The sequence below is a fragment of the Calypte anna genome, chromosome 27 (genome assembly GCF_003957555.1).
Source record: "Calypte anna isolate BGI_N300 chromosome 27, bCalAnn1_v1.p, whole genome shotgun sequence".
NCBI classification, from domain to species: domain Eukaryota; kingdom Metazoa; phylum Chordata; class Aves; order Apodiformes; family Trochilidae; genus Calypte; species Calypte anna.
In genome coordinates, this window is record NC_044272.1 from 1361473 (window position 1) to 1380199 (window position 18727).

Sequence of the window (18727 nt, forward strand, 5' to 3'; positions counted from 1 at the left end):
CTGCGACTCACAGGGCGTCTGCACCCCCAACTTCTCCGTGCACACAGATCTGTGGAGAAACATGTCCCCCACGAGTGCTCTGTGCGTCCCCAGCAAGTGCCTTGTGTGTACCCTGTGTGTCCCCAATGCTGCGGCCCCGTGTGCTGCGGGGGCCGTTGTGTGTTTGTTCAGCGGGCGGGGGGGGGGGAATGTTGTGAGTGTGCGTGTGCGTGCTGGGGTTGCAGCGCGGGGTGGTGGCGTGTGCAGGGGGCTGCAGTGCCTGCAGGGTGCGCGTGTTATCTGCAGCGCGGGCTGCAGTCCCTCACTGCGGGGGGCGGTGCATGCGTGTGCATGTGTGTGCATGTACATGTGAATGCGTGTGCTGGCGCTGTAGTCTCTGCGGGGGGTGAGCGGTGCATGTGTGTGTGCGGGCACTGGGACACGCAGGAACTGCAGGACTGCAGACACTTGTGTTTGTGTAGGGATGCAGAGGGAAGGGGGAGCTGAAGACCCGGAGGGACGGCGAATGTCCACGAAGGGGTGCAGACCTGCGTGGACACTAGCGGAGCCCGACTCTCGCAGGACAAACCCGTCCCCGCAGAGTGCAACACGCCCCCCCCCACCCCTCCCCCCGGGTGGCGTGGGGTGGGGGGATCATGGTGGTGTCCCCCGCCTGGCCCGGGACAAGGTCTCTCGTTTTTTCACCAAGTCCACTCACCGTGGGGCCGGGCCAGGAAGCGTCGGGGAGCGTCGGGGGGGGCGGTAATTGGGCGCGGGATTCCGCCGCGCTGCGTACGGAGCCGCCGCGCTCGGGAGCCACCGGGCGGCCGTGTCCCGCTACTGCCGGACCGGGACCCCCTCGCCCCCCGCAGGACCAGCCTGTCCGTTCGTGGAGACCACCCCACGGCCCAGGGGAGGTGGCGGTGGGCGTCCCCGGTCCCTTCCGCCCCGCTCCTCGCCCACGGGTTCCCCCTCCCCGCGCCCCCGCCCCGGCCGTGGCCGCCGCCGGCGCATGCGCACCCAGCCCGGTTTAAAGGTAACCGGGGGCTGCCGCGCGGCCCCGGCCTCGACCCGCCCCCGGTACCGGGCCGCGTCTTCCCCCCCCAGCCCCCTCATCTCCTCTTCAGTCCCGCGTGGGCTCTGTCTAGGCCCCTCCCCTGCCCTGCACCGGGGAGGGGGCGGCGGGGCAGCCCCGCGGTCCCCGGGGCGGGGGATGCGCTGCGCTGATGGCGGCGGGGCCCCGCCGCCCCCCGGGCCGCGCTGCCGGTGGCGGCCGCCGCTGCGCCGAGTGGGCGGCCGGTAACGGGGCGGTGGGGAACGGCGGGCCCCGGCCATGAGGTCTACCGCCTTCCGGGCGGCCGAGCCGCCGCGGGGGGGGACGGGAGGAGGAGGAGGAGGAGGAGGGTTCCGCGCCGCACCGCCCGCCGCCCCGCCGGCCCCGGGAGCCGCCGCCGCCGCTGGGGGCACACAAGGGCCGCGGCGGCGGGGTGGCGGCGGCGGCGGAGCAGCAGCAGCAGCCGCCGCGCTGGGCCGGGCCGGGGCCGCCGGCCGGCGGGAAGCAGCAGCAGGCCGCCGCCGCGGGGGATGCCGGCGCCCGGCTGCGCTATCAGGCGGTGCTGCCCGGGCGCGGCGCCGGGGAGGGCGCGGCGGGGCCGGGAGCGGGGCCCGGGCCAGGAGCGGGACCCGCCGAGCCGGGCCCGCCGCCGCCCGCCGAGGGCAAGTGGAAGAGCGGAGCGCGTCGCGGCGGGATGGGGGCCGGCGGGGGCTCGCCGGGGCAGGCTGCCTGTCTGCGGCAGATCCTGCTTCTCCAGCTGGACCTCATCGAGCAGCAGCAGCAGCAGCTGCAGGCCAAGGAGCGGCAGATCGAGGAGCTCAAGGCCGAGCGGGACACGGTACGGCGGCGGAGGGAAGGGGGGGGGCGGGGGGCATGAGCGGGAGTGCGGCACCGCAGGGGTTAACCTCTCCCCACTCGCGAGGTTAACCCACCCACGAGAGTAAACACTATCACCACCCCCCCGCGAGGTTCCGCCCCCCCCCCGGAGTTAACTCCCCACTCGCGGGGTCAACCTTTTCCCCCCCCCGCCTGTATGGCTAAGTCCCACCCAGCCACAAAATTAACCCCCTACCCCCGAGGTTAAACGCCCCCCCCTCATATCCCCCTTTCCCCCCAGCGTTAATGGCCCCCCAAACCCCAGGGCTCCCCCGGTGCTTCCAGTCACCAACAGGTAAGTGTCTCCCCGTGGCACCCTAGGGGTTAACACCCCCCCTCAGGGGTTAGCGGCACCCTTTTGGCACCCCAGGGGTTTATGACCGCCCTCTTTGGGGTTAATGCCCTCCCCAGTGTAGCTCCGGACCTTAATTCGTCCATTTAGGGACTAATGTCCCTCCAGCAACCTGGGAGTTGATGCTCCCCCCCAGCTTGGGGGAAGTACCCCCCCGGGGGGCCCATAAATCTCCTTCTCTAAGATTCCCAGGGAGTTAATGCATCCCCCAGGGGGTTAAGACCCCCTTTGAGAGATCAGTCTCCCCTCCCCCAGGTTCCCAGAGGCAATAATGCCTGCCCAAGAGATTACTGCCCCGTCCGAGGGATTATTGCCCCCCAGAAGGGTTATTACCCCCTTGGAAGGGTAGATACCCCTCAGATATCGATGCCCCCTCTCGGGGTCAATGCTCCCCCCCCCCAGACAAAGGCCTGCGGGGGGCGGGGTGACCGGCGGGGGCACAAAGGGCCGGGGCGGGCCGGGCCGGCGGGGGTTAACGGGCCGCCGCCCGTCACCATGGCAGCGAGCCCGCGGGGGGGGGGGGTTGCGAGCTGTCCCGCGGCCCTGTCCGCCCCGCCGGGGGTTAACTTAAAGGCGCCGCGTCACCGCGGGAGCGTGCGGGGACGAACGGCTACGGGGAGGGGGGCTGGCCCTGTCCGTCACTTCCATGCACTCTGCGCACCGGTGCGGGGATGCCCCCACCCGTCCAAGGTGTGGAGGGGATCTCCACTCAGCATCCCCCCAGGCTGCCTGTGTTTCCCTATAGGTGCTGTGCTTTGCCCTCTGTTTGTACCCCCCCCCGCCCCGTGGATTGACCCAGGGCTGCCGCAGTGCCTGCTGTCCCCAGCTGTCCCCCAGCGGTGCGGTGGCTGTTGCGGTGTTCCCCGTTGCGGGGAAGGGACCTCCCCACGTGGTGCGGCCGGTTAGGCTGCTGAGGCCTCCAACATGGAGGAGCCGTCACCACCAGGCTTCAAGGGGGGAACCGGCAGACCCCGGAGACACTGAGCAGGCAGGGACGGGGAGTGGGATCCCCAAAGTTGAGTCCTCCTCCAGTAGCCACATCCCCAAGGGGTGTTGGGCCCCCTGGCTGTGCTTTGCTGCACCCCCAGGGGCTGGGTGATGAGGGCAGGTGCCACTCAGCTGGGTGCTGGCTCTCTAATGAGGCCTGCATCTAATTACAAATTGCCCTCTCCCTATCTGCTGGATGGTGCTGCCTATGCACTTAGGGCAAAGGTTGAAACCCCCCAAACTGCTCCCCAAAACCTGTTGGGTTTTGAGGCAGCCACAGCCCTCCTGCCACCAGCTGTGCTAGCAGGACAGCACGTGGCCATTTTATGCCATTTGGACGTGTTATACCCTATCAGCACTGTGGTGAAACTGTCCAGTGGTGCAATGCCTCAGCACCCAGTGCTGGTGGCAGATGCTGCCCTTGGCCTTCTGTCCCCTCTGGGAGGACAGGCAGGACCTATGGCACTCCCGGTGTGCCAGGAAGCCCATAGCACTGTCTGAGCCTGAGTCAGGGTGTCTTTTCCCTGGCTGTCCCAAGGGATTTGCAGGCAGCTATGCAGGGCAAGGTGGGCAAAAGGGTACATGTGGGGTTCATTCTCCAGGGTGCACCCACAAGGTGAGTCCTCTCCTTGCTTTGCAGCTCCTTGCGCGGATCGAGCGCATGGAAAGGCGGGTGCAGCTGGTGAAGAAGGACAGCGAGCGGGAGAAGCACCGCATCTTCCAGAGCTTTGAGGTGGATGAGAAGCCGGAGGTGGAGGTGTGTGAGAAGCTGCCACTGGAGTGTCCCCAGGACCTGTTGGAGCCCCCTCCAACCCTGCAGCCCAAGCACTTCCCTTACGGCAGGAACGGGAAGGGGCACAAAAGGTAGTGGGTGCTGTGCCAGGGGGCTGGGGAGGCCTGGGGAGGAAGGGGGGGCACCTTTCCTATGGCTTCATCCTCCATCCATGGGGCTGGCACCACTCGGGGCATGAAGATGCCAGTCCAACAACCCTGGAGCTGCTTGGAGGGGCTGCCTAGCACCAGGAGCACATCCCATCAAGCACTGGCCAGGGGGAACCTTGCGAAACTCTGGGCGAGGAGCTGGGTGTCCCAAAATGCTGGGGTAGTCCCTCTTGCCTCTGGCGTGGCAGCCCTGGTGCTGGGTGAAGATCCACACATTGGGCTCACCTCCTCTTCCTCCTGCAGGAAGCCAACATTTGGGAGCTCGGAGAGGAAGACGCCTGTTAAAAAACTGGTGTCTGACTTCTCAAAAGTGAAGAGTAAAACTCCGAAGCACTCCCCAGGGAAAGAGGAATCCGGCGGCTCCTTGTCTGAAACTGTTTGTAAACGAGAACTGCGGAGCCAAGAGACTCCTGAAAAACCCAGGTCGCTCCTGGAGACCCCGCTCCGAGCCTCAGCCCCGCCAAAGGGCCCTGGCACCCATCCCAAGGAGAAGGGCTTCTTCAGCAGCGAGACAGACGACCTGCCCTATCTCACAACCACAGAAATGTACTTGTGCCGCTGGCATCAGCCACCCCCATCACCGCTGCCATTGCGGGAGCCTTCCCCAAAGAAGGAGGAGACTGTAGCAAGTAAGCAATGGAGAGCCAGCTGTGTGCCTGGCATCAGGGCAGAGCTCTGGCCAGAGCTGCCTGTGGTGAGGCTGGCATGGTGGATGGGGAGCAGGGCACGGTGCCCTAAAGCTGGCAAAGGGCAGTGGTGGAGGCACAGCCCGTTGTGCTGTAGTGGTTGGTAGCAGCTTTGGGTGCTTCTCGCCTGGTTCTGGCACACACGATGCTGGTGGCCCTGCTCTGGTTTATCTGCCTGGTTTGCTGAGCAGCTGGCACACCCGTTTGAGTGAGGGGTGAAGCAACTTCCCGTTGGAGGTTGGGAAATGTGCCTCTGGCTTTTCCTCCGTGGCACAGCACAGGTTCCTCTGTGGGGTCACCTGCTGCCCCAGATCCAGTCCTGTCCCAACAGCTACTCTTTTCTGGCTGATGTCTGGGTCCTGTGGTTTGGTGAGTGCTGATGATGGGCTGTGCCACAGCGGCTGCTGATGTTGCTGGTGAGGCTGTGCTGAACAGCCCAGTGCCCTGGTGCAGGGGGAGCTCAGTTGTCACTTCTTGGAGCATCTCAAGTTTGGGGGTGCTGAGCTGTGCTCCTCAAAGATGGGATGGGTTGGAAAGCAGTGATGCAGTGGGGATGGGTCTGGAGAGCAGCAGAGCCCTGGGGTCCTGGTGTGAGGTGACAGCCCAGCCTCTTGCCCTGCAGTTCCATCTTGGAGGGACCATGTTGTGGAGCCCCTGAGAGACCCCAACCCCTCGGACATCCTGGAGGTACGTACCCTGCCCTCGTGGATGCCAGAGCCACCATGAGAACCAGCATTGCCAGTGGCATGTTTTCCTCTGGCCTGGCATAAACAACCTGGCAAATCCCTGCAGTGGTTGGAGGGCTGGGATGAGGGATCATTCCCTCTGCACCGCAGTGGCTCCGGATGTCGGCTCAAGGCCGTGCCGGTGCCACCGGTGCTGAGCACACCCACTCATTCCTGTCTGTCACTGCAGAACCTGGATGACAGTGTCTTTTCCAAGCGGCACGCCAAGCTGGAGCTGGATGAGAAACGAAGGAAAAGGTGGGAGCAAAGAGGGTGGCAGGGACCTGGGGTCTTCTGGCGTGGCGGGTAGTCTGTGCTCCCTTGGCAGAGAAGGGAGATGGGATCCAGGTGCCCAGGTCACAGCTGGGGTGTGAACCAGAGGTGCTGCTGGAGAAGGGCTGCTCCCCCATCGATGCCTGCAGGTTCTGACTGCTGGGGGGGTGTCACCTTCCAGGTGGGACATTCAGCGGATCAGGGAACAGAGAATCCTACAGCGTCTGCAGCTCCGAATGTACAAAAGGAAAGGGATCCAGGAGTCGGAGCCTGAAGTTACCTCATTTTTCCCTGAGCCAGATGATGGTGAGTGCTGAGGAGGGACAGGGTGCAGGGGGCGGGCAGGGTGTTGGGGGGCAGTCAGGGGGTGTGTTAACACTCAGTTTTCTCCCCTGCAGTTGAAAGCTTGCTCATCACCCCATACCTGCCTGTCGTTGCCTTTGGCCGCCCCTTACCAAAACTGACCCCACAGTGAGTACCTGGGGAGGGGGCAGAGCTGTGGGGGGGACTCAGGACAGCACCCTTGGTGTCGAGGATGGGTGCTGGCACGGTGTGGGTCGGTGCTGGTGTTGATGTCACCTCTGCCTCCAGGAACTTCGAGCTGCCCTGGCTGGACGAGCGCAGCCGCTGCCGGCTGGAGATGCAGAAGAAGCAGACACCTCACCGGACCTGTCGGAAATAACGGGGCCACCGGGGAGCTCCGGGTGTCTCCGGGTGGTGCTGGCAGTCGCTGCCCTCTCCTGCCTTCTCGCTGGCGGGTGGCTTCGTTCCTCTGTGACCCTGGTTCTGTTCTCTTGGGTTTTGTGACACTCTCCATGGACTCATCCCCCAGAGGCACCGGGCCAGAGGGGGCAGTGCTGGGGGGCAGCGGGCAGACCCCAGACCCCTCCTGCCCCTGCCCAGTGACGTTAGTTAGAAGCAGAATAACTCCAGTTCGTGTTGGGGCAGGGCTGGGGGTGGCAGTGGCACTGCCAGGAGGTGCCGGTGCTGCCGGTGTCTTGCCATGGGGTGCCGGGAAGTGCCAGGAAACCTCTTTGGGGTTTTTTTTGTTTTCTGCCCCTCTAGGGTGGCTGTAAATGGGGGTTGGAGGATGGGGAGAGTTTAAAACAATTTTTTTTTTTTTTTTTTTTTTTTTTGTGAAATAGAAATACTATACGCACAATTTTGTGGGGTTTTTTGTTTTGGTTTTTTTTTTTACTTTCATGGGGTTTTTTTTGTTTGTTTTTTTTATAATTTAAATGTTTCGCAGTTGATGAGTTGGGGTGGTGACAGAACTGGGGCCCTGTCCCCTCCCCTGTCCTAGCTGAGCCCCCTGGTGCCACCGGCCCAGCCCTGGCCCTTCAGTGCCACAACTGGACTCTGGTGCTGCTGGATGGGTGGGCAGGGGGGGTGCTCCCCAGCCTCTCCTGTTCAGCAGCCGTGAGCCAAGGCCAACGCCAGCAGAGCCGCTGCTTTCAGTGTGTTTTATTTTATTTTATTTTGCTTTTATTTTATTTTATTGTGTTTTCCTTCCCCCTCCCAGTGGGGGCCCCTGCAGCGCTTTGGCTCCTGGCCCCCCCTCCTCCCAGCCACACCCAGTGGCTTTCTGGCCGTGAGCTTCGTGAAGAGGAAGGAAATTTGTTAAAAAAAAAAAAAAAGAAAAAAGAAAAAAAGATAAAAAATAAAAAGAACAAAACCCCAACGCCCAGTAAATCGTTTTAAACCCACAGAAGTTCTGCAAAGTTCTGACCCCTGGGGGGCACGGGGACAGCCACTGGCGCTCTGGGTTTTGTTGCTGTTTTGTGGGGTTTTTTGGAGTTTTTTTGTTTGGTTTTGTTTTTTTGTTTGGTTTTGTTTGTTGGTTTGTGGTTTTTGTTGGTTTTTTGTTGTTTTTTTTTTTTTACAATAAACGAGGAAAACGGACGCTGCCTCTCGGTGCCTGCCTCCCCTCCCGCCCATGACGTCATTTCCGCCTCTGTGACGTCACCCGCGCTGTGACGTAGCCTCCGCTCCCTGCGCGCGCCTGCCCCCTGCCGGGGAGAGCGACAGCGAGGAAAGCGGGGGAGTACAGGGCGGCTCCGCGCAAGGGCTGCCGGGATGGTGGCGGCCCCGTGATGGGCGGTGGGGCGCGGGGGCTGCTGGGAGCTGTAGTCCGTCCCGTGGTGCCTCGCGCTGCCGCCCGCCCCTGCGGCTCCCCAAGATGGCGGACCGGCGGCGGCAGCGCGCCTCGCAGGACAGCGAGGACGACTCGGACTCGGCCGCCTCCGACAGCGCCGATTCTGCTGCCAGCGCCGCTCGTTCTCGCTCGGGTTCCGGTTCCCGCTCGGGCTCCGGCTCTCCCCGTCCGCCTCACCGCTCGCCGCGCGGCGCCTCCGGGGCCCTCAGCGCTGGGCCGCGGGGCCGCGGGGCCGAGAGCGCTGCCGGGGGAGCGGCCAAGAGCGCGCCCGAGTCCGAGTGTGTGAGTGCGGGGAAAGGGGGGGAGAGGCCGGGATTGGGGGGGCTGGGGAGGTGGAGGGCTCGGGGAGCTGAGGGAACGTGGGGGTAGGTGGGGGCTCGGAGCGGGGGTCGCACGGGGAGCTGGGAGGGGCTGGGGGGCTGAGGGAGCACCAGGCTGGGGGGCCGAGGGGGTCTGGGCTGCGTCCTCGCGTTTGTGCAGGGGAGCAGGGCTGGGGCAGCCCCCCAGCTCCAGGCAGGGGGCTCCCCCTGTGTCCTGGCTGCCCTCTGGGGTCCCGTCCCCTGGCCCGGGGTCCCCACAGCAGGACACGGTGGGTGGGTTCGCCCCTGGCCAGGCCTCCTCCTCCCTTCTCCATCAACACCAAACACTATTTTTTAAAGTGTGATCGCTAAAAACCTTTAACAGGGCAATTGTGGGGCTGCTCGCCCCACCTCTGTAGGCAGCATTTCTTCTCTGTTGTTTTATGGCTGGGTGCAATTTTGTCCTGTCCCGGGCGTATATTGATGGTGATTTCAAGTTCCTCCCAAACCACAGTGTATTTCTACACAGTTTTTTGGTATTTGGGCTTATCTTGTCAGTGCATTAGCAGTTTTTATTCTTGATCCGAGGTTGGTTTTGCCACACAGATCCATCAGTCTGTTCTTTTACTAAAAACTTTCCCTATCCTGAGCTTCATCCAGCATCTTTTGTCAGGCTTAGGGTTGTGTTTCTGTCACTGGAGTCTCTAGCAGATGTCTGCCTGAGCTCACTCCTGCTTGGCATCTGTTCTCTGTTCCTGGGCTCCTGCTTTAAGTAATCCTCTTGTCCTTTCCTGAGTCAGCTGTCTGACTCTCCATCACTGACATCTCTGTCCATGTCTCTCTCTTCCCTCCAGAGTCCCCCAGCACTTAACACATTTCTCCCTCAGCTGCATTCCCCCAGTGCAGCTCACTCCAGAAGGATCTTAGAGAAAGCCACTGACGGCCCTGAATTTGTTTTTTCTGTCTCACTCATTGAAGCTGAACTTCCAAGGGCAGATGTGATGGGACTGGGGCCAAACCTTGTCCTGATTTTGTCTGGGATTGTAGGATGCTGCAGGGACACAGCTTCCCTTCTGCTAATGCACCTCTCTCTCCCTCTCTCTGCAGGAAAGCGAGGATGGCATTGAAGGAGATGGTGAGTAATGACTTCTTCTGGCACTGCAAGTGCTGTCTGGGTGCAGAAAGTAAAACCTGGACTCAGCACCATTTCTTTCCTCCCCCCCACAGCTGTACTCTCGGATTACGAAAGCACAGGAGACTCAGAGGTAAGAGGAGATTTCTGTTCAGAGGCTTCTGCTGGGTGACTGCATCTTGTGTAATTTTAGCAGAAAACCCAGTTTGTGTCCTTTGTTCTCTTCCCCTCACCCTATGGCAGTGATTGTCTTTGTCTCAGGGTACCAACTGAGCCACAACTGAGGGAATTGGCCCAAGCCCCTCACTGGGCAGGGCTCTGGTGAACAGTCCTGGCACTGGGAGAAGCTGCCTGTGGATACTGTCAGGAGGGTTTGCCGTGGCCAAGAAGGGTGTGGAAGGAAGTGTGGGATGCTTGTTGCGTTGTAATTAGTTAAAATTAAAAACCTAAGTGCTGGGTTGGAAGCTTCCCAGGCAGCATCCCTGGCTGCTGCATCTGAATGAGCAACACCTCGAGTGCTCTGCACTGAGAAAATTCCCCCTTGTGTGCACCAAGACCTGCACTGGGGAGGCTGCTGGAGTTTCCCTGGGTTTTTAGTTCAGAACTGTACATTTATCATCTCCATGAAGTTTAGGGAAGTTCTGGTTTCTAACAGTTCTGATGAAGGTTTTCTAGTTGAAGGCTTCTCTTCAGATGGCTGTTTCGGGGATCATGAAGGGGGCAGCGGTTAGAGAAAACACCCAGCAGTGAGGCAGGTGACATCAAAGTTGATAGGGGCTGTTAATTGATGAATTAATCACTGCTGTTAGTGAGGAGGGAGTGCAGTGGGCTGGAGAAGAGGCACAGGGAGGGTGAGGGCAGCTCCCTGTGTTCAGCTCTTCCCTCGTGGAGGCTCGGCGGCGGCTGGAGCAGCGGGGGTATTGCATCACTGACATGCCAGGATGACTCTGTTCCTGTGCCTAAAAATAATGCCACGTCTGGGTTTCCCCAACGTAAACAAAAGGAGCAGTTGATGTGCAAATACGCTGTGTTGAAAGAGAAAAATAGAGCAGTCTTTTTGTTAATGATGCAGAGCTATTTTTAGTGCCAGCTCCAGCCTGAGCAAGGCTGGCGGGCTCCTGGAGGGTGAAATGAGGTCACGCTCCTGTGAGCAGAGTGCTCCGAGTGAGTCAGCTGAGTAACTCCAGGGAATTTGGAAACGTGGCGCGGGCTGGATCTGGGCCCTGGCTGTGGGAAGGAAGGGACTGTCTGAGGGCCCTTGTTCAGGGCTTGTGTGAGCCCTTTCCTTTTCAGAGGCTGTGGCTTTGTGGGGGAGTTGGTCCTGGCTCTGTTCTGAAAAGCCTGACTTCTTGGTGGGAGAGGTGTTGGGTTTAGTCTTTGCTTTTTCTATAAAAATAGAGGAGTAGGAAGGGCCTTGAGAGCAGATCCTCTGCTATGAGAGAGTTGGGTTTCTACCAGCTGGAACAGAGATCTAACTCCACACACAGACTCTTCTGGGATAATTCCCAGGGGACCTGCTGATAAAGGTGTGTGCATTTGGGCTCTTCTAGGCACAGGAAGAGGATTACAGCGAAGAAGAAAGTGCCAAAGTGGAACTGAAGCAGGACAGTAATGGTTCCTGTGAGTCAGCAGCAAAAGCAGAGAAAGGGGATGAGAAACCTGACCCCAAAGGTGCTGTGACGGGTGAGAGGCAAAGTGGGGATGGGCAGGTAGGTGTTAAACATGCATTCACTGGGCTGTTGGGGGGCTTCTGGCAGAGGGACTGCTGCAGTGGTGAGAGCTGGCTGATTTTGACAGGAGAGCACTGAACCTGTTGAGAATAAAGTTGGGAAAAAGGCTCCCAAGCACCTGGATGACGATGAGGATCGGAAGAACCCGGCTTACATCCCACGCAAAGGGCTCTTCTTTGAGCATGACCTCCGGGGGCAGACACAGGAGGAGGAGGTCAGGTATGTGAGTGCCCTCCATGTGTCTGGGAGGGTGAGGCTGGTTCCCAGGCCAGCGTTTGGCCATGACTCCTTGCTTCAGTACTGGGGAGGTCTGTTCCTCAGTTGTCTGCTTGCAGCATCCTGCCAGGGCAATCTGGCTTCTTGTTTTGAAGGAAATACTAAGGATGGTGCAAAAAAACCCATAAGGAGAGCCTCTTGCCAGTGAGCAGGGACCCTTCATGCTGCTTTTCAGAAATAGCAGTGGGTAGAGCAGCAGCTGCTGGGCAGGAAGAGTGGGAGGAAGGAGAGACACTGTCTCCTGTGCACACTTTGCCCTCAAAGTGTTCCGTCAGTCACTGTGGGGCTGGTTGAAGTCTCCTCAGCTTCACAACAGCTTCTTTGTCCTCCCCCAGGCCAAAGGGTCGTCAGAGGAAGCTGTGGAAGGATGAGGGCCGCTGGGAGCACGACAAATTCCGTGAGGATGAGCAGGCCCCCAAGACCAGGCAGGAGCTGATTGCCCTGTATGGTTATGACATCAGGTCAGCTCACAACCCCGATGACATCAAGCCCAGGAGGATGCGCAAACCCAGGTGAGTAGCAAAGTCAGCTCAGAGCCTCTCTTGACCCTGAGGGAGATGAGTCTGAAGCCATGAAGAGGGAAAGCCCTTTGTTGGCTTTGGCCCCTGGGTGGGACCTCAGCCCCAGGAGTTCAGGGTGCTGCACTTGAACTGTTCTTCCTCCTCAGGTTTGGGAGTCCTCCTCAGCGAGACCCGAACTGGTCCAACGAAAGGCCAAACAAGCCCCCCAGGCACCAAGGTGCAGACAGCATCTCGGCTCCCCCTCGAACCTTCACCAACAGGAGCTCAGCTGGAACAGGGAGGATGCCCCCACCTCGGAACTACCCAAGGATGGGGGGCTACAAAGAGACCCGGCCGAGCTACCGCGCTGCCGAAACGAGTGCCCAACATCTGTCCCGAAACGGGGAGCAGGGAAAGCAGGAGAGCAGCTACAGAGCCAAACGTGGAGAGCAAACCCCACCAAGGGACAAATCACCCGAGATGGAAGTGGTGCACGTCCATGGCAGCCCTGCCAAGGAAGAGATTCCTTTGGAGAACCAAGCTGCAGCTGGTGATGCTGTACAGCCACCACCAGACAGACCAATTGAAAAGAAATCTTATTCCCGGGCAAGAAGGACCAGAATGAAAGCTGGGGATGCAGGGAAGCTGGCAGATGAAGTGCCCACCTCGGAAGGGCTGACTCCTGTGCCTCCAAAACCTATGCAAGCTGAGACCTCCCCCCCACCAGCCAAGAGCAGTAACTGGGAGTCAGCAGTAGAATCCAGCCTGGATGGACTCGAGCAAGAGATGACCCAGATGAATCTCAGCGAGCAGAACTGGACCCCAGGGCAGTCACAGTTCATCCAGCCCCGAGATCTGAGAGGTAAGTGGGGCTAGGAGGCTGCAGGCTCTTGGGTTTCCACTACAGCCCCAGTCAAGGGTGTGTTCCTGTGGTCAGAGCTGAATTGTCTCTGCCTTGGTCCAGCCTCAGTGTAGGGGTGTGATGGGGATCTGTGCTGTGTGTGGAAATGGCTGGAAAGGGCAAAACAGAAAAGAAAAAGGGGTAGGTGGAATATTTGGGTGCAGGTTAATTGAAATAGGGCTGAGATGAACATAAACCTTGATCCTTTAGCCCTGCTTTGTGTTGAGAATGGGGCAGGTTCAGTTGAGCTGAAGGCCTGTGTGTGCAACAGGCAGCAGGGCCTGGGGTGGTGTGAACCTGAGCCTGGCTGCAGCAGCAGGAGCTGGGCAGGTCAGGAGCATTGTTTTTCTGTCAGATGAGGGTAACAAATCATCAGGCTCCTGTAATCCCTTGCTCATGAGCAGGAGAGAATTTCCTCTCTTTATCAGCTTACTTCCTAGCACTGGGATTAGGTTGCCACTAGCTAAGGCCTGACTGGGACCAGCAGATCCTTTTATGCCTGGTAGGAGGAAGCTGCTGTTGGCAGCAGGCAGCTGAGGGAGGTTCCTGTAGCAGGACAGTTCTAGCTGTGCATCCATCTCAAAGGTCATTGGGATATAATTAGAGTTAGAGTCTTTTCTAGAGAGTGTTTGAGTCCTTCCTAAGGGAAATAAAACTGGAGCAAGGAGAAGGAAGAGACTTTGCTGCTTTCATAAGCATCTCTTGAGGGTTAGGTCATGAGACCATCAGTAACTGGTACAATCTGTGTGAGCAGGGGCAAGTGGGCAGCTTAAAATACACCAGTGGAATGAGAGTTCAGAAGTGATCTGCAGCTGACTTTGTACCATTTTGTTAATGCTGAAAAAGAAAGCATCTTAACAAATCTAGCACGAGGCAGGAGACCACTTTCTGTCTGTAAGATGAGGAATATTTTAATTGTTTTTTTAGTGTGATTTAAAAGGCTTTGAGCAGCGTGGATGATCACACCATGGCACAGCAGCTTCTGATTTGTGCTGAAATGTTTAAAATTGTAACCTAAGAGCTGTTAGGAAGTTCCTTGTCATGAAAGCAAGAGCTGTGGTACAATAACTTCCCTGGCATCTCCCAGTGGGGTGAGGTGGCTGTTTATGGAGAACGAATGCAAACCATAATAACCAGTTTGTTTCCTCCTCAGGTATTCCTAACCATATGCACGTGGGAACTGGGCCACCACCTCAGTTTAACAGGATGGAGGAAATGGTAAAGCTCGTTGAGTGACTTTTTTTTTTTTTTTTTTTATTTTGTCCCTTGGGCTGTAGCAGTGGGAGGTGTGGCACTGCCACTGTCCCTTCAACCTTTCCCTGGTTTTGCTGTGGGATTCAGAGGTTTGCATGGTTTGTGGGGGGAGCAGGTGGGTGCTGCTGCCCCTCACTGATGCCTTTTTGGGCTCTTGCAGGCAGTGCAGGGAGGCCGTGTCAAACGCTACTCCTCGCAGCGGCAGAGACCGCCGGTGCCAGAGCCTGCACCCCCCATGCACATCAGCATCATGGAAGGGCACTACTATGACCCACGTGAGTGTTCCCCCTCCCTGTGTGCTCCATGAGCAGCTGCAGACCCCCCCCTCTTTTCAGGGTGGGGTAGTTGGGGGGCTTTGTCTTCCTTTTCCTTTGTAAATCGAGTTGCTCTGGGGCTAAAAAGCCTCCCTGGTTGGTGTTTAACCCTGCTGACATGCAGTCGGTGTTTCCATCTCTCTCAGGCACTGCTTTACTTCATGTGAACATGGATTTTAAATGAACTTGAAATCAGAGCAATGTCTTTTGAGATTTAAGGGCACAACAAGACTGAGGATGGGTTAGGAATTTCCTCCAGCATTTAAAGTGTTGGAGAAGAAATTCCCTGAGTGTTCTCCTGCTTTGCAGAGGGAGTAGGAGGTTTTTCTGTTGGGAGTACATAGCATCTGTGTGCCTGGTAGACTGCGTGTGACTTGCTGCAGTAGAATAAAATTCAGTGGAGCTTTTCCTTACCAACTGTTGTGTGTTGCAGTGCAATTCCAGGGACCAATCTACACCCACAGTGAGAACCCGGCCCCACTGCCACCCCAAGGGATGATTGTGCAGCCGGAGATGCACCTCCCTCATCCAGGTGAGGAATCAGGAGAACAGGGGGACAGCTGCCACCAAGGTTGTGGTTGTGCCCTGTGTCGGGTGGCAGATAGCTCTGGGTTTGCACAGCCCCTGTTGCTGGGGGAATCCATTTTCTCTGTTTCTAGAACATGGAAAAGGCCTTCGTGAGGTTGGATCTATACAAATTTTAAGGAATGAAAAACAGGTGTTTCTGGTCCTTGCAGCCTGTGCAGGACTGAGGTGATTGAATGTTTTGGCAGCAGGTTCTGTGCAGACCCTTCTGGCTGAGTCACTTCCTTGTCACTGATGTGGTGGGCTCTGCCAGCTGCTGGGCTGGTTCTTCAGTCCCAAATGAAAAGCAGAAATGAGAGCTGATGAATTGGCAAGTTCTCCATCTCACACACAAAAAACAGTTTCCTGAAGTGGATGTGCTGACTGGGGCTGTGTGCCAATCCAGTGATCTGGAACCTGGCAGTAGGGAGGAGGTTGGGGGTTCCCTTTCCCCTTCCCCAGCCTGGACTTGAGGTCTGGTGGCTGCAGGGAGGGTCTTTGAGCCCAGTGCTGCTCCCTCTGCTGCACAGGCACCACCCCAGTCCTCCATGGGAAGTGTGGCCTCTGCATATGACATCACATTCTGTTTATTTTTTGTCATTCCCCAGGTTTACACCCCCACCAGACCCCAGCCCCCATGGCAAACCCTGGGCTCTACCCCCCACCAGTCTCCATGCCCCCTGGGCAGCCCCCGCCGCAGCAGCTGCTTGCACCAACTTACTTCTCCCCTCCTGGAGTCATGAATTTTGGGAATCCTGGCTACCCCTACCCCCCAGGAGCACTGCCTCCTCCACCCCCTCCTCATCTCTATTCCAACACCCAGGTGAGTTCCTTCCTGAGCAGGAGCTGTCAGGAGCAGGTGGGATTCTGGGCAGGGTGGGTTATGTGCTTCCCAGCTTTCTGGGAGAGGCTGGGGAGCAACTGGGCTGCTCCCTGGTGGGAGGTTGTTTACTCTAATCCCTCTCTTCCTATGGGGTGGGGAACTGAAAGGAATTTCTTCCATGGCTGCTGTGCAGCTGCCCTGGATTTAGCAGCTAGTGGGTGAAACTGGTGGATCTCTGAATCGAGATCTTCCCCTAGGGAACAGGGAAACAGCCCACTGGGAGCCTGTGGACTGTTGCATTCCCTGCAGGTCCATGCTCATGCAAAGACACCGTGAAAATCGTTTCTGCTTGAGGTGGAGGCAGGAGGCTGGCAGCTGGCTGGTGCTGTTCTTTGGCACCATGTGGGAAAGCTTATGGTGTGACCAGCGTGGGGCTTGCTCCTCCTGCCCCACAGCCCACCTCTGTGTCTGCAGTAGAGGCTGGGCAAGGAGGAGACTGATTTCCATGGGTGTTGTGATGAGGAACCCATGGTGGTTGTGTTCCCATGTCCCCAGCCATGCTCCCAGCACACTCTGACACGAGCAGCACACGGCTGACACGCAGTGGCAGCCCAGAGATGTGCACTGTGCTCCCAGAGCCCTGCAGCCTCCCTGACCTTCCTCACTGCCCTGAGCCCATTCCAGCTGCCTCCACATGGAATCCCCCTGGTTTTGGGGCAGATCCTGAGCCCTGGGACAGCCCAAGGGGATCTTGATGTGAAAGGGAACAGTTGTTACCTGCCTGGGCTGTGCAGAGCAGCAGTAGCTGCTGATGTTGCAAAGCACAGGCATGGTGTGGCAACTGGGAACTGCAGGGCAAAGGAACCTGTCAGCCACCCCCTGAAGCCTCTGTCAGCCATCCCCTGAAGCCTGGACAGTGTCTGCCCACCCTGCCAAGGCAGGGGGACCTGTGGAGGGGCAGGGGGCAGGCACAGAGCCCTGGGAACTGTAGGTGCTGTTATTCTTTGTATCCTTAGAGAGCACAAATCCTTCCACCATCCTCCTGCTGCTGCTCCTCACCCTCAGGACTGGCTGGATGGTGGCATCTTTCCACAGCCTGGCTGTGTGCCATAAGTGCTGCCTGAGACACAGGGGGGGCTCCCATGGGGGGTGCAGCCCCCCCAGTGACAGTCACTGATGCTTCTGCTCTCTGGGGACCGCAGGCCCAGTCCCAGGTGTATGGAGGGGTGACGTACTACAACACTGTCCAGCAGCAAGTGCAGCCCAAGCCTTCTCCACCTCGAAGGACATCCCAGCCTGTCACTATCAAGCCACCACCTCCTGAGGTACCATCCCCTCAGCGTGAGTCTGCACCTGTGTGATGCTGTACCCCTGGGGTTTGCGCCATGCTGCAGTCTCCCTCTCCCATCCAAAAAAATACACGTTGTTCAAGGAAATCTTAACCTGTCTAACCTTTGACATGTCCCAAACCTCAGCTTCTCGTTGCAGGTGGTAAGCAGGGCTCCAGTTAATTTGAGTTTCTAAATACTTTAAACTAAACCCACGTAAAAAAGTAAGTCTAAAGTTGGCTCTTGCCTTTTTATTTACTTATTTATTTATTTGCTCAGGGTAGAAAAATAAGAGAGCAAAAATCCAGTCCTAAGCCACAAGGCAGTGACTCCTCTGGAAGGATAAATGTCAAAGAGTTTAGTAGATCATTTGGGCAGGGGACTTGAAGGCTTTCCAGAGGTGGGAGCCCTTCCTCTGCGCTGGGAGCAATGTCCAGTGTTGTGTGTGTGCTTCCCAGAGTGCCACGTGTGTGCTTGGTTTCCTTTCTCATACCTTGCTCAGCACATGGGAGTGGAGCAAACCAGAACTATGGCAAGCCCAGGCCCGGGCAGGCATGAGCCATTGTTTCCCTGTACAGGGGGAAGCAGCAGAGTGAAGGGCTGGGAAACGTGCAGTGTTTGTAAATCCACTGTGAGATCATCTGCTCCAGGGGCCCTTCAGAAGGCCTCGGGAGGGCAGAATGTTTAACCACGAGGAGAACTTGGTTGAGGGGAGCCAGTTGTGCCCAGAGCAGACACGCAGGCAGCTGGCAGCAGGGGTGGGTGGGTGCTGGGTGGGTGTGTTTTGGCACCCCGGGGTAGAGGGTGTTTTGCTGGAGGTAGCACAGCGATCCCCGTGCAGTGTCTGCAGTGGGGTGTCCTCAACCTCTCCTTCTCTTTCTTCTTCCCCACCAGGACAGCAAAAGTGAAAAATCAAAGGAGAGGAGCAACACGTAGGGATGCAGCAGTGGGAATCCCAGCGCCAGACTTGGCACCTTGGCAAGGAGGAAGCTGCTGCCTGGGAAAGGCTCCTTCCCTGTGCGTAGGTGAGGCAGCGGGATGAAATTGGCTGCACCGTCTTGTGCTCAGGGCCAGGCACCTTCCCTCTCTGGTTTTACTGGTGCCCTCCTGAAAACCATCTCACCGCTGCTGACCTGCCCTCCTCCCCCCAGCTGGGGCACAGAGGTCACCCAAGAACCAACCCCCAGAGTCGGTCCTTGGCCACAAGTTCTCGCAACTTCTCTCTCTTACTAAATGTCTGCCCTTTTCCCTCTCTAGGATGTTAAACCCGACTGGCTTGATTGTGGTCTCTGTTTTTATTTAAGAAATGAAGCAGCTCCTTCAGTAAAGCTGATTTGTTTCTTTTGGGTATTTTGAATTTGTTTGTCTGGCTAACTGGAGCGTAACATCCCCTGCCCCCCGTGGAGACAGCTGAGAAGTTAATTCTTCATTTCCATTCTCTTTTAAATTAGCAAGTTTATTTCTGCCATTGTTTAAGCATAGAAGGGACAGCTGAGCGACAGGAGTCTATCAGGAACGTGCTGGCTCTGCAGGCTCTTCATTTAGAAGCTCCTCCTGTTTCTTTTTCCAAACAAGCC

General features: G+C 57.9%; 2 protein-coding genes and 1 long non-coding RNA gene across 9 annotated transcripts; all 3 read left to right on the forward strand.

The window, feature by feature from the left end:
- Positions 1–1694: 1694 nt before the first annotated feature.
- Positions 1695–6968, forward strand: MSL1 (MSL complex subunit 1). Of its 2 annotated transcripts, none has more exons than XM_030466092.1 (8): positions 1695–1871; positions 3889–4112; positions 4434–4819; positions 5499–5563; positions 5792–5859; positions 6056–6180; positions 6273–6345; positions 6466–6968. In XM_030466092.1, the coding sequence occupies exons 1-8, from the start codon at positions 1728–1730 to the stop codon at positions 6554–6556; spliced, it is 1176 nt and encodes a 391-aa protein (XP_030321952.1). In that variant the 5' UTR covers positions 1695–1727; the 3' UTR covers positions 6557–6968. The 2 variants fall into 2 exon arrangements, with proteins under 2 accessions (XP_030321952.1, XP_030321953.1); XM_030466093.1 differs by lacking the exon at positions 1695–1871 and adding an exon at positions 2163–2204.
- A 136-nt stretch (positions 6969–7104) lies between these two features.
- On the forward strand, positions 7105–7510 carry LOC115599807. The gene is made up of 2 exons (XR_003988612.1): positions 7105–7236; positions 7289–7510. It is a non-coding gene; the product is annotated as an uncharacterized LOC115599807 (long non-coding RNA).
- Positions 7511–8022: 512 nt separating this feature from the next.
- CASC3 (CASC3 exon junction complex subunit) lies at positions 8023–18500 on the forward strand. 6 transcript variants are annotated; one of them, XM_030466034.1, is made up of 14 exons: positions 8023–8311; positions 9436–9463; positions 9556–9593; positions 11011–11169; positions 11258–11409; positions 11802–11978; positions 12134–12828; positions 14021–14085; positions 14282–14396; positions 14869–14967; positions 15608–15822; positions 17025–17163; positions 17311–17374; positions 18045–18500. In XM_030466034.1, exons 1-13 carry the CDS (start codon positions 8054–8056, stop codon positions 17331–17333), a joined length of 2163 nt encoding a protein of 720 aa, XP_030321894.1. In that variant the 5' UTR covers positions 8023–8053; the 3' UTR covers positions 17334–17374; positions 18045–18500. The 6 variants fall into 6 exon arrangements, with proteins under 6 accessions (XP_030321894.1, XP_030321896.1, XP_030321895.1 ...); XM_030466036.1 differs by having other exon boundaries at positions 17025–17147; positions 17298–17374; XM_030466035.1 differs by having other exon boundaries at positions 17025–17147.
- Positions 18501–18727: the final 227 nt, after the last annotated feature.

What these genes read in the sequence shown, in the direction of transcription:
- MSL1 (XM_030466092.1), top strand. Translation starts at nt 1,728, where the DNA reads ATGGGGGCCGGCGGGGGCTCGCCGGGGCAGGCTGCCTGTCTGCGGCAG. An exon ending in ACCCCTCGGACATCCTGGAG is followed by an intron (nt 5,564 to 5,791) that starts GTACGTACCCTG and finishes CTGTCACTGCAG; the next exon opens with AACCTGGATGACAGTGTCTT. An exon ending in TTACCAAAACTGACCCCACA is followed by an intron (nt 6,346 to 6,465) that starts GTGAGTACCTGG and finishes CTCTGCCTCCAG; the next exon opens with GAACTTCGAGCTGCCCTGGC.
- CASC3 (XM_030466033.1), top strand. Translation starts at nt 8,054, where the DNA reads ATGGCGGACCGGCGGCGGCAGCGCGCCTCGCAGGACAGCGAGGACGAC. An exon ending in GCGCGCCCGAGTCCGAGTGT is followed by an intron (nt 8,312 to 9,435) that starts GTGAGTGCGGGG and finishes CTCTCTCTGCAG; the next exon opens with GAAAGCGAGGATGGCATTGA. An exon ending in TCAAGCCACCACCTCCTGAG is followed by an intron (nt 17,148 to 18,044) that starts GTACCATCCCCT and finishes CTTCCCCACCAG; the next exon opens with GACAGCAAAAGTGAAAAATC.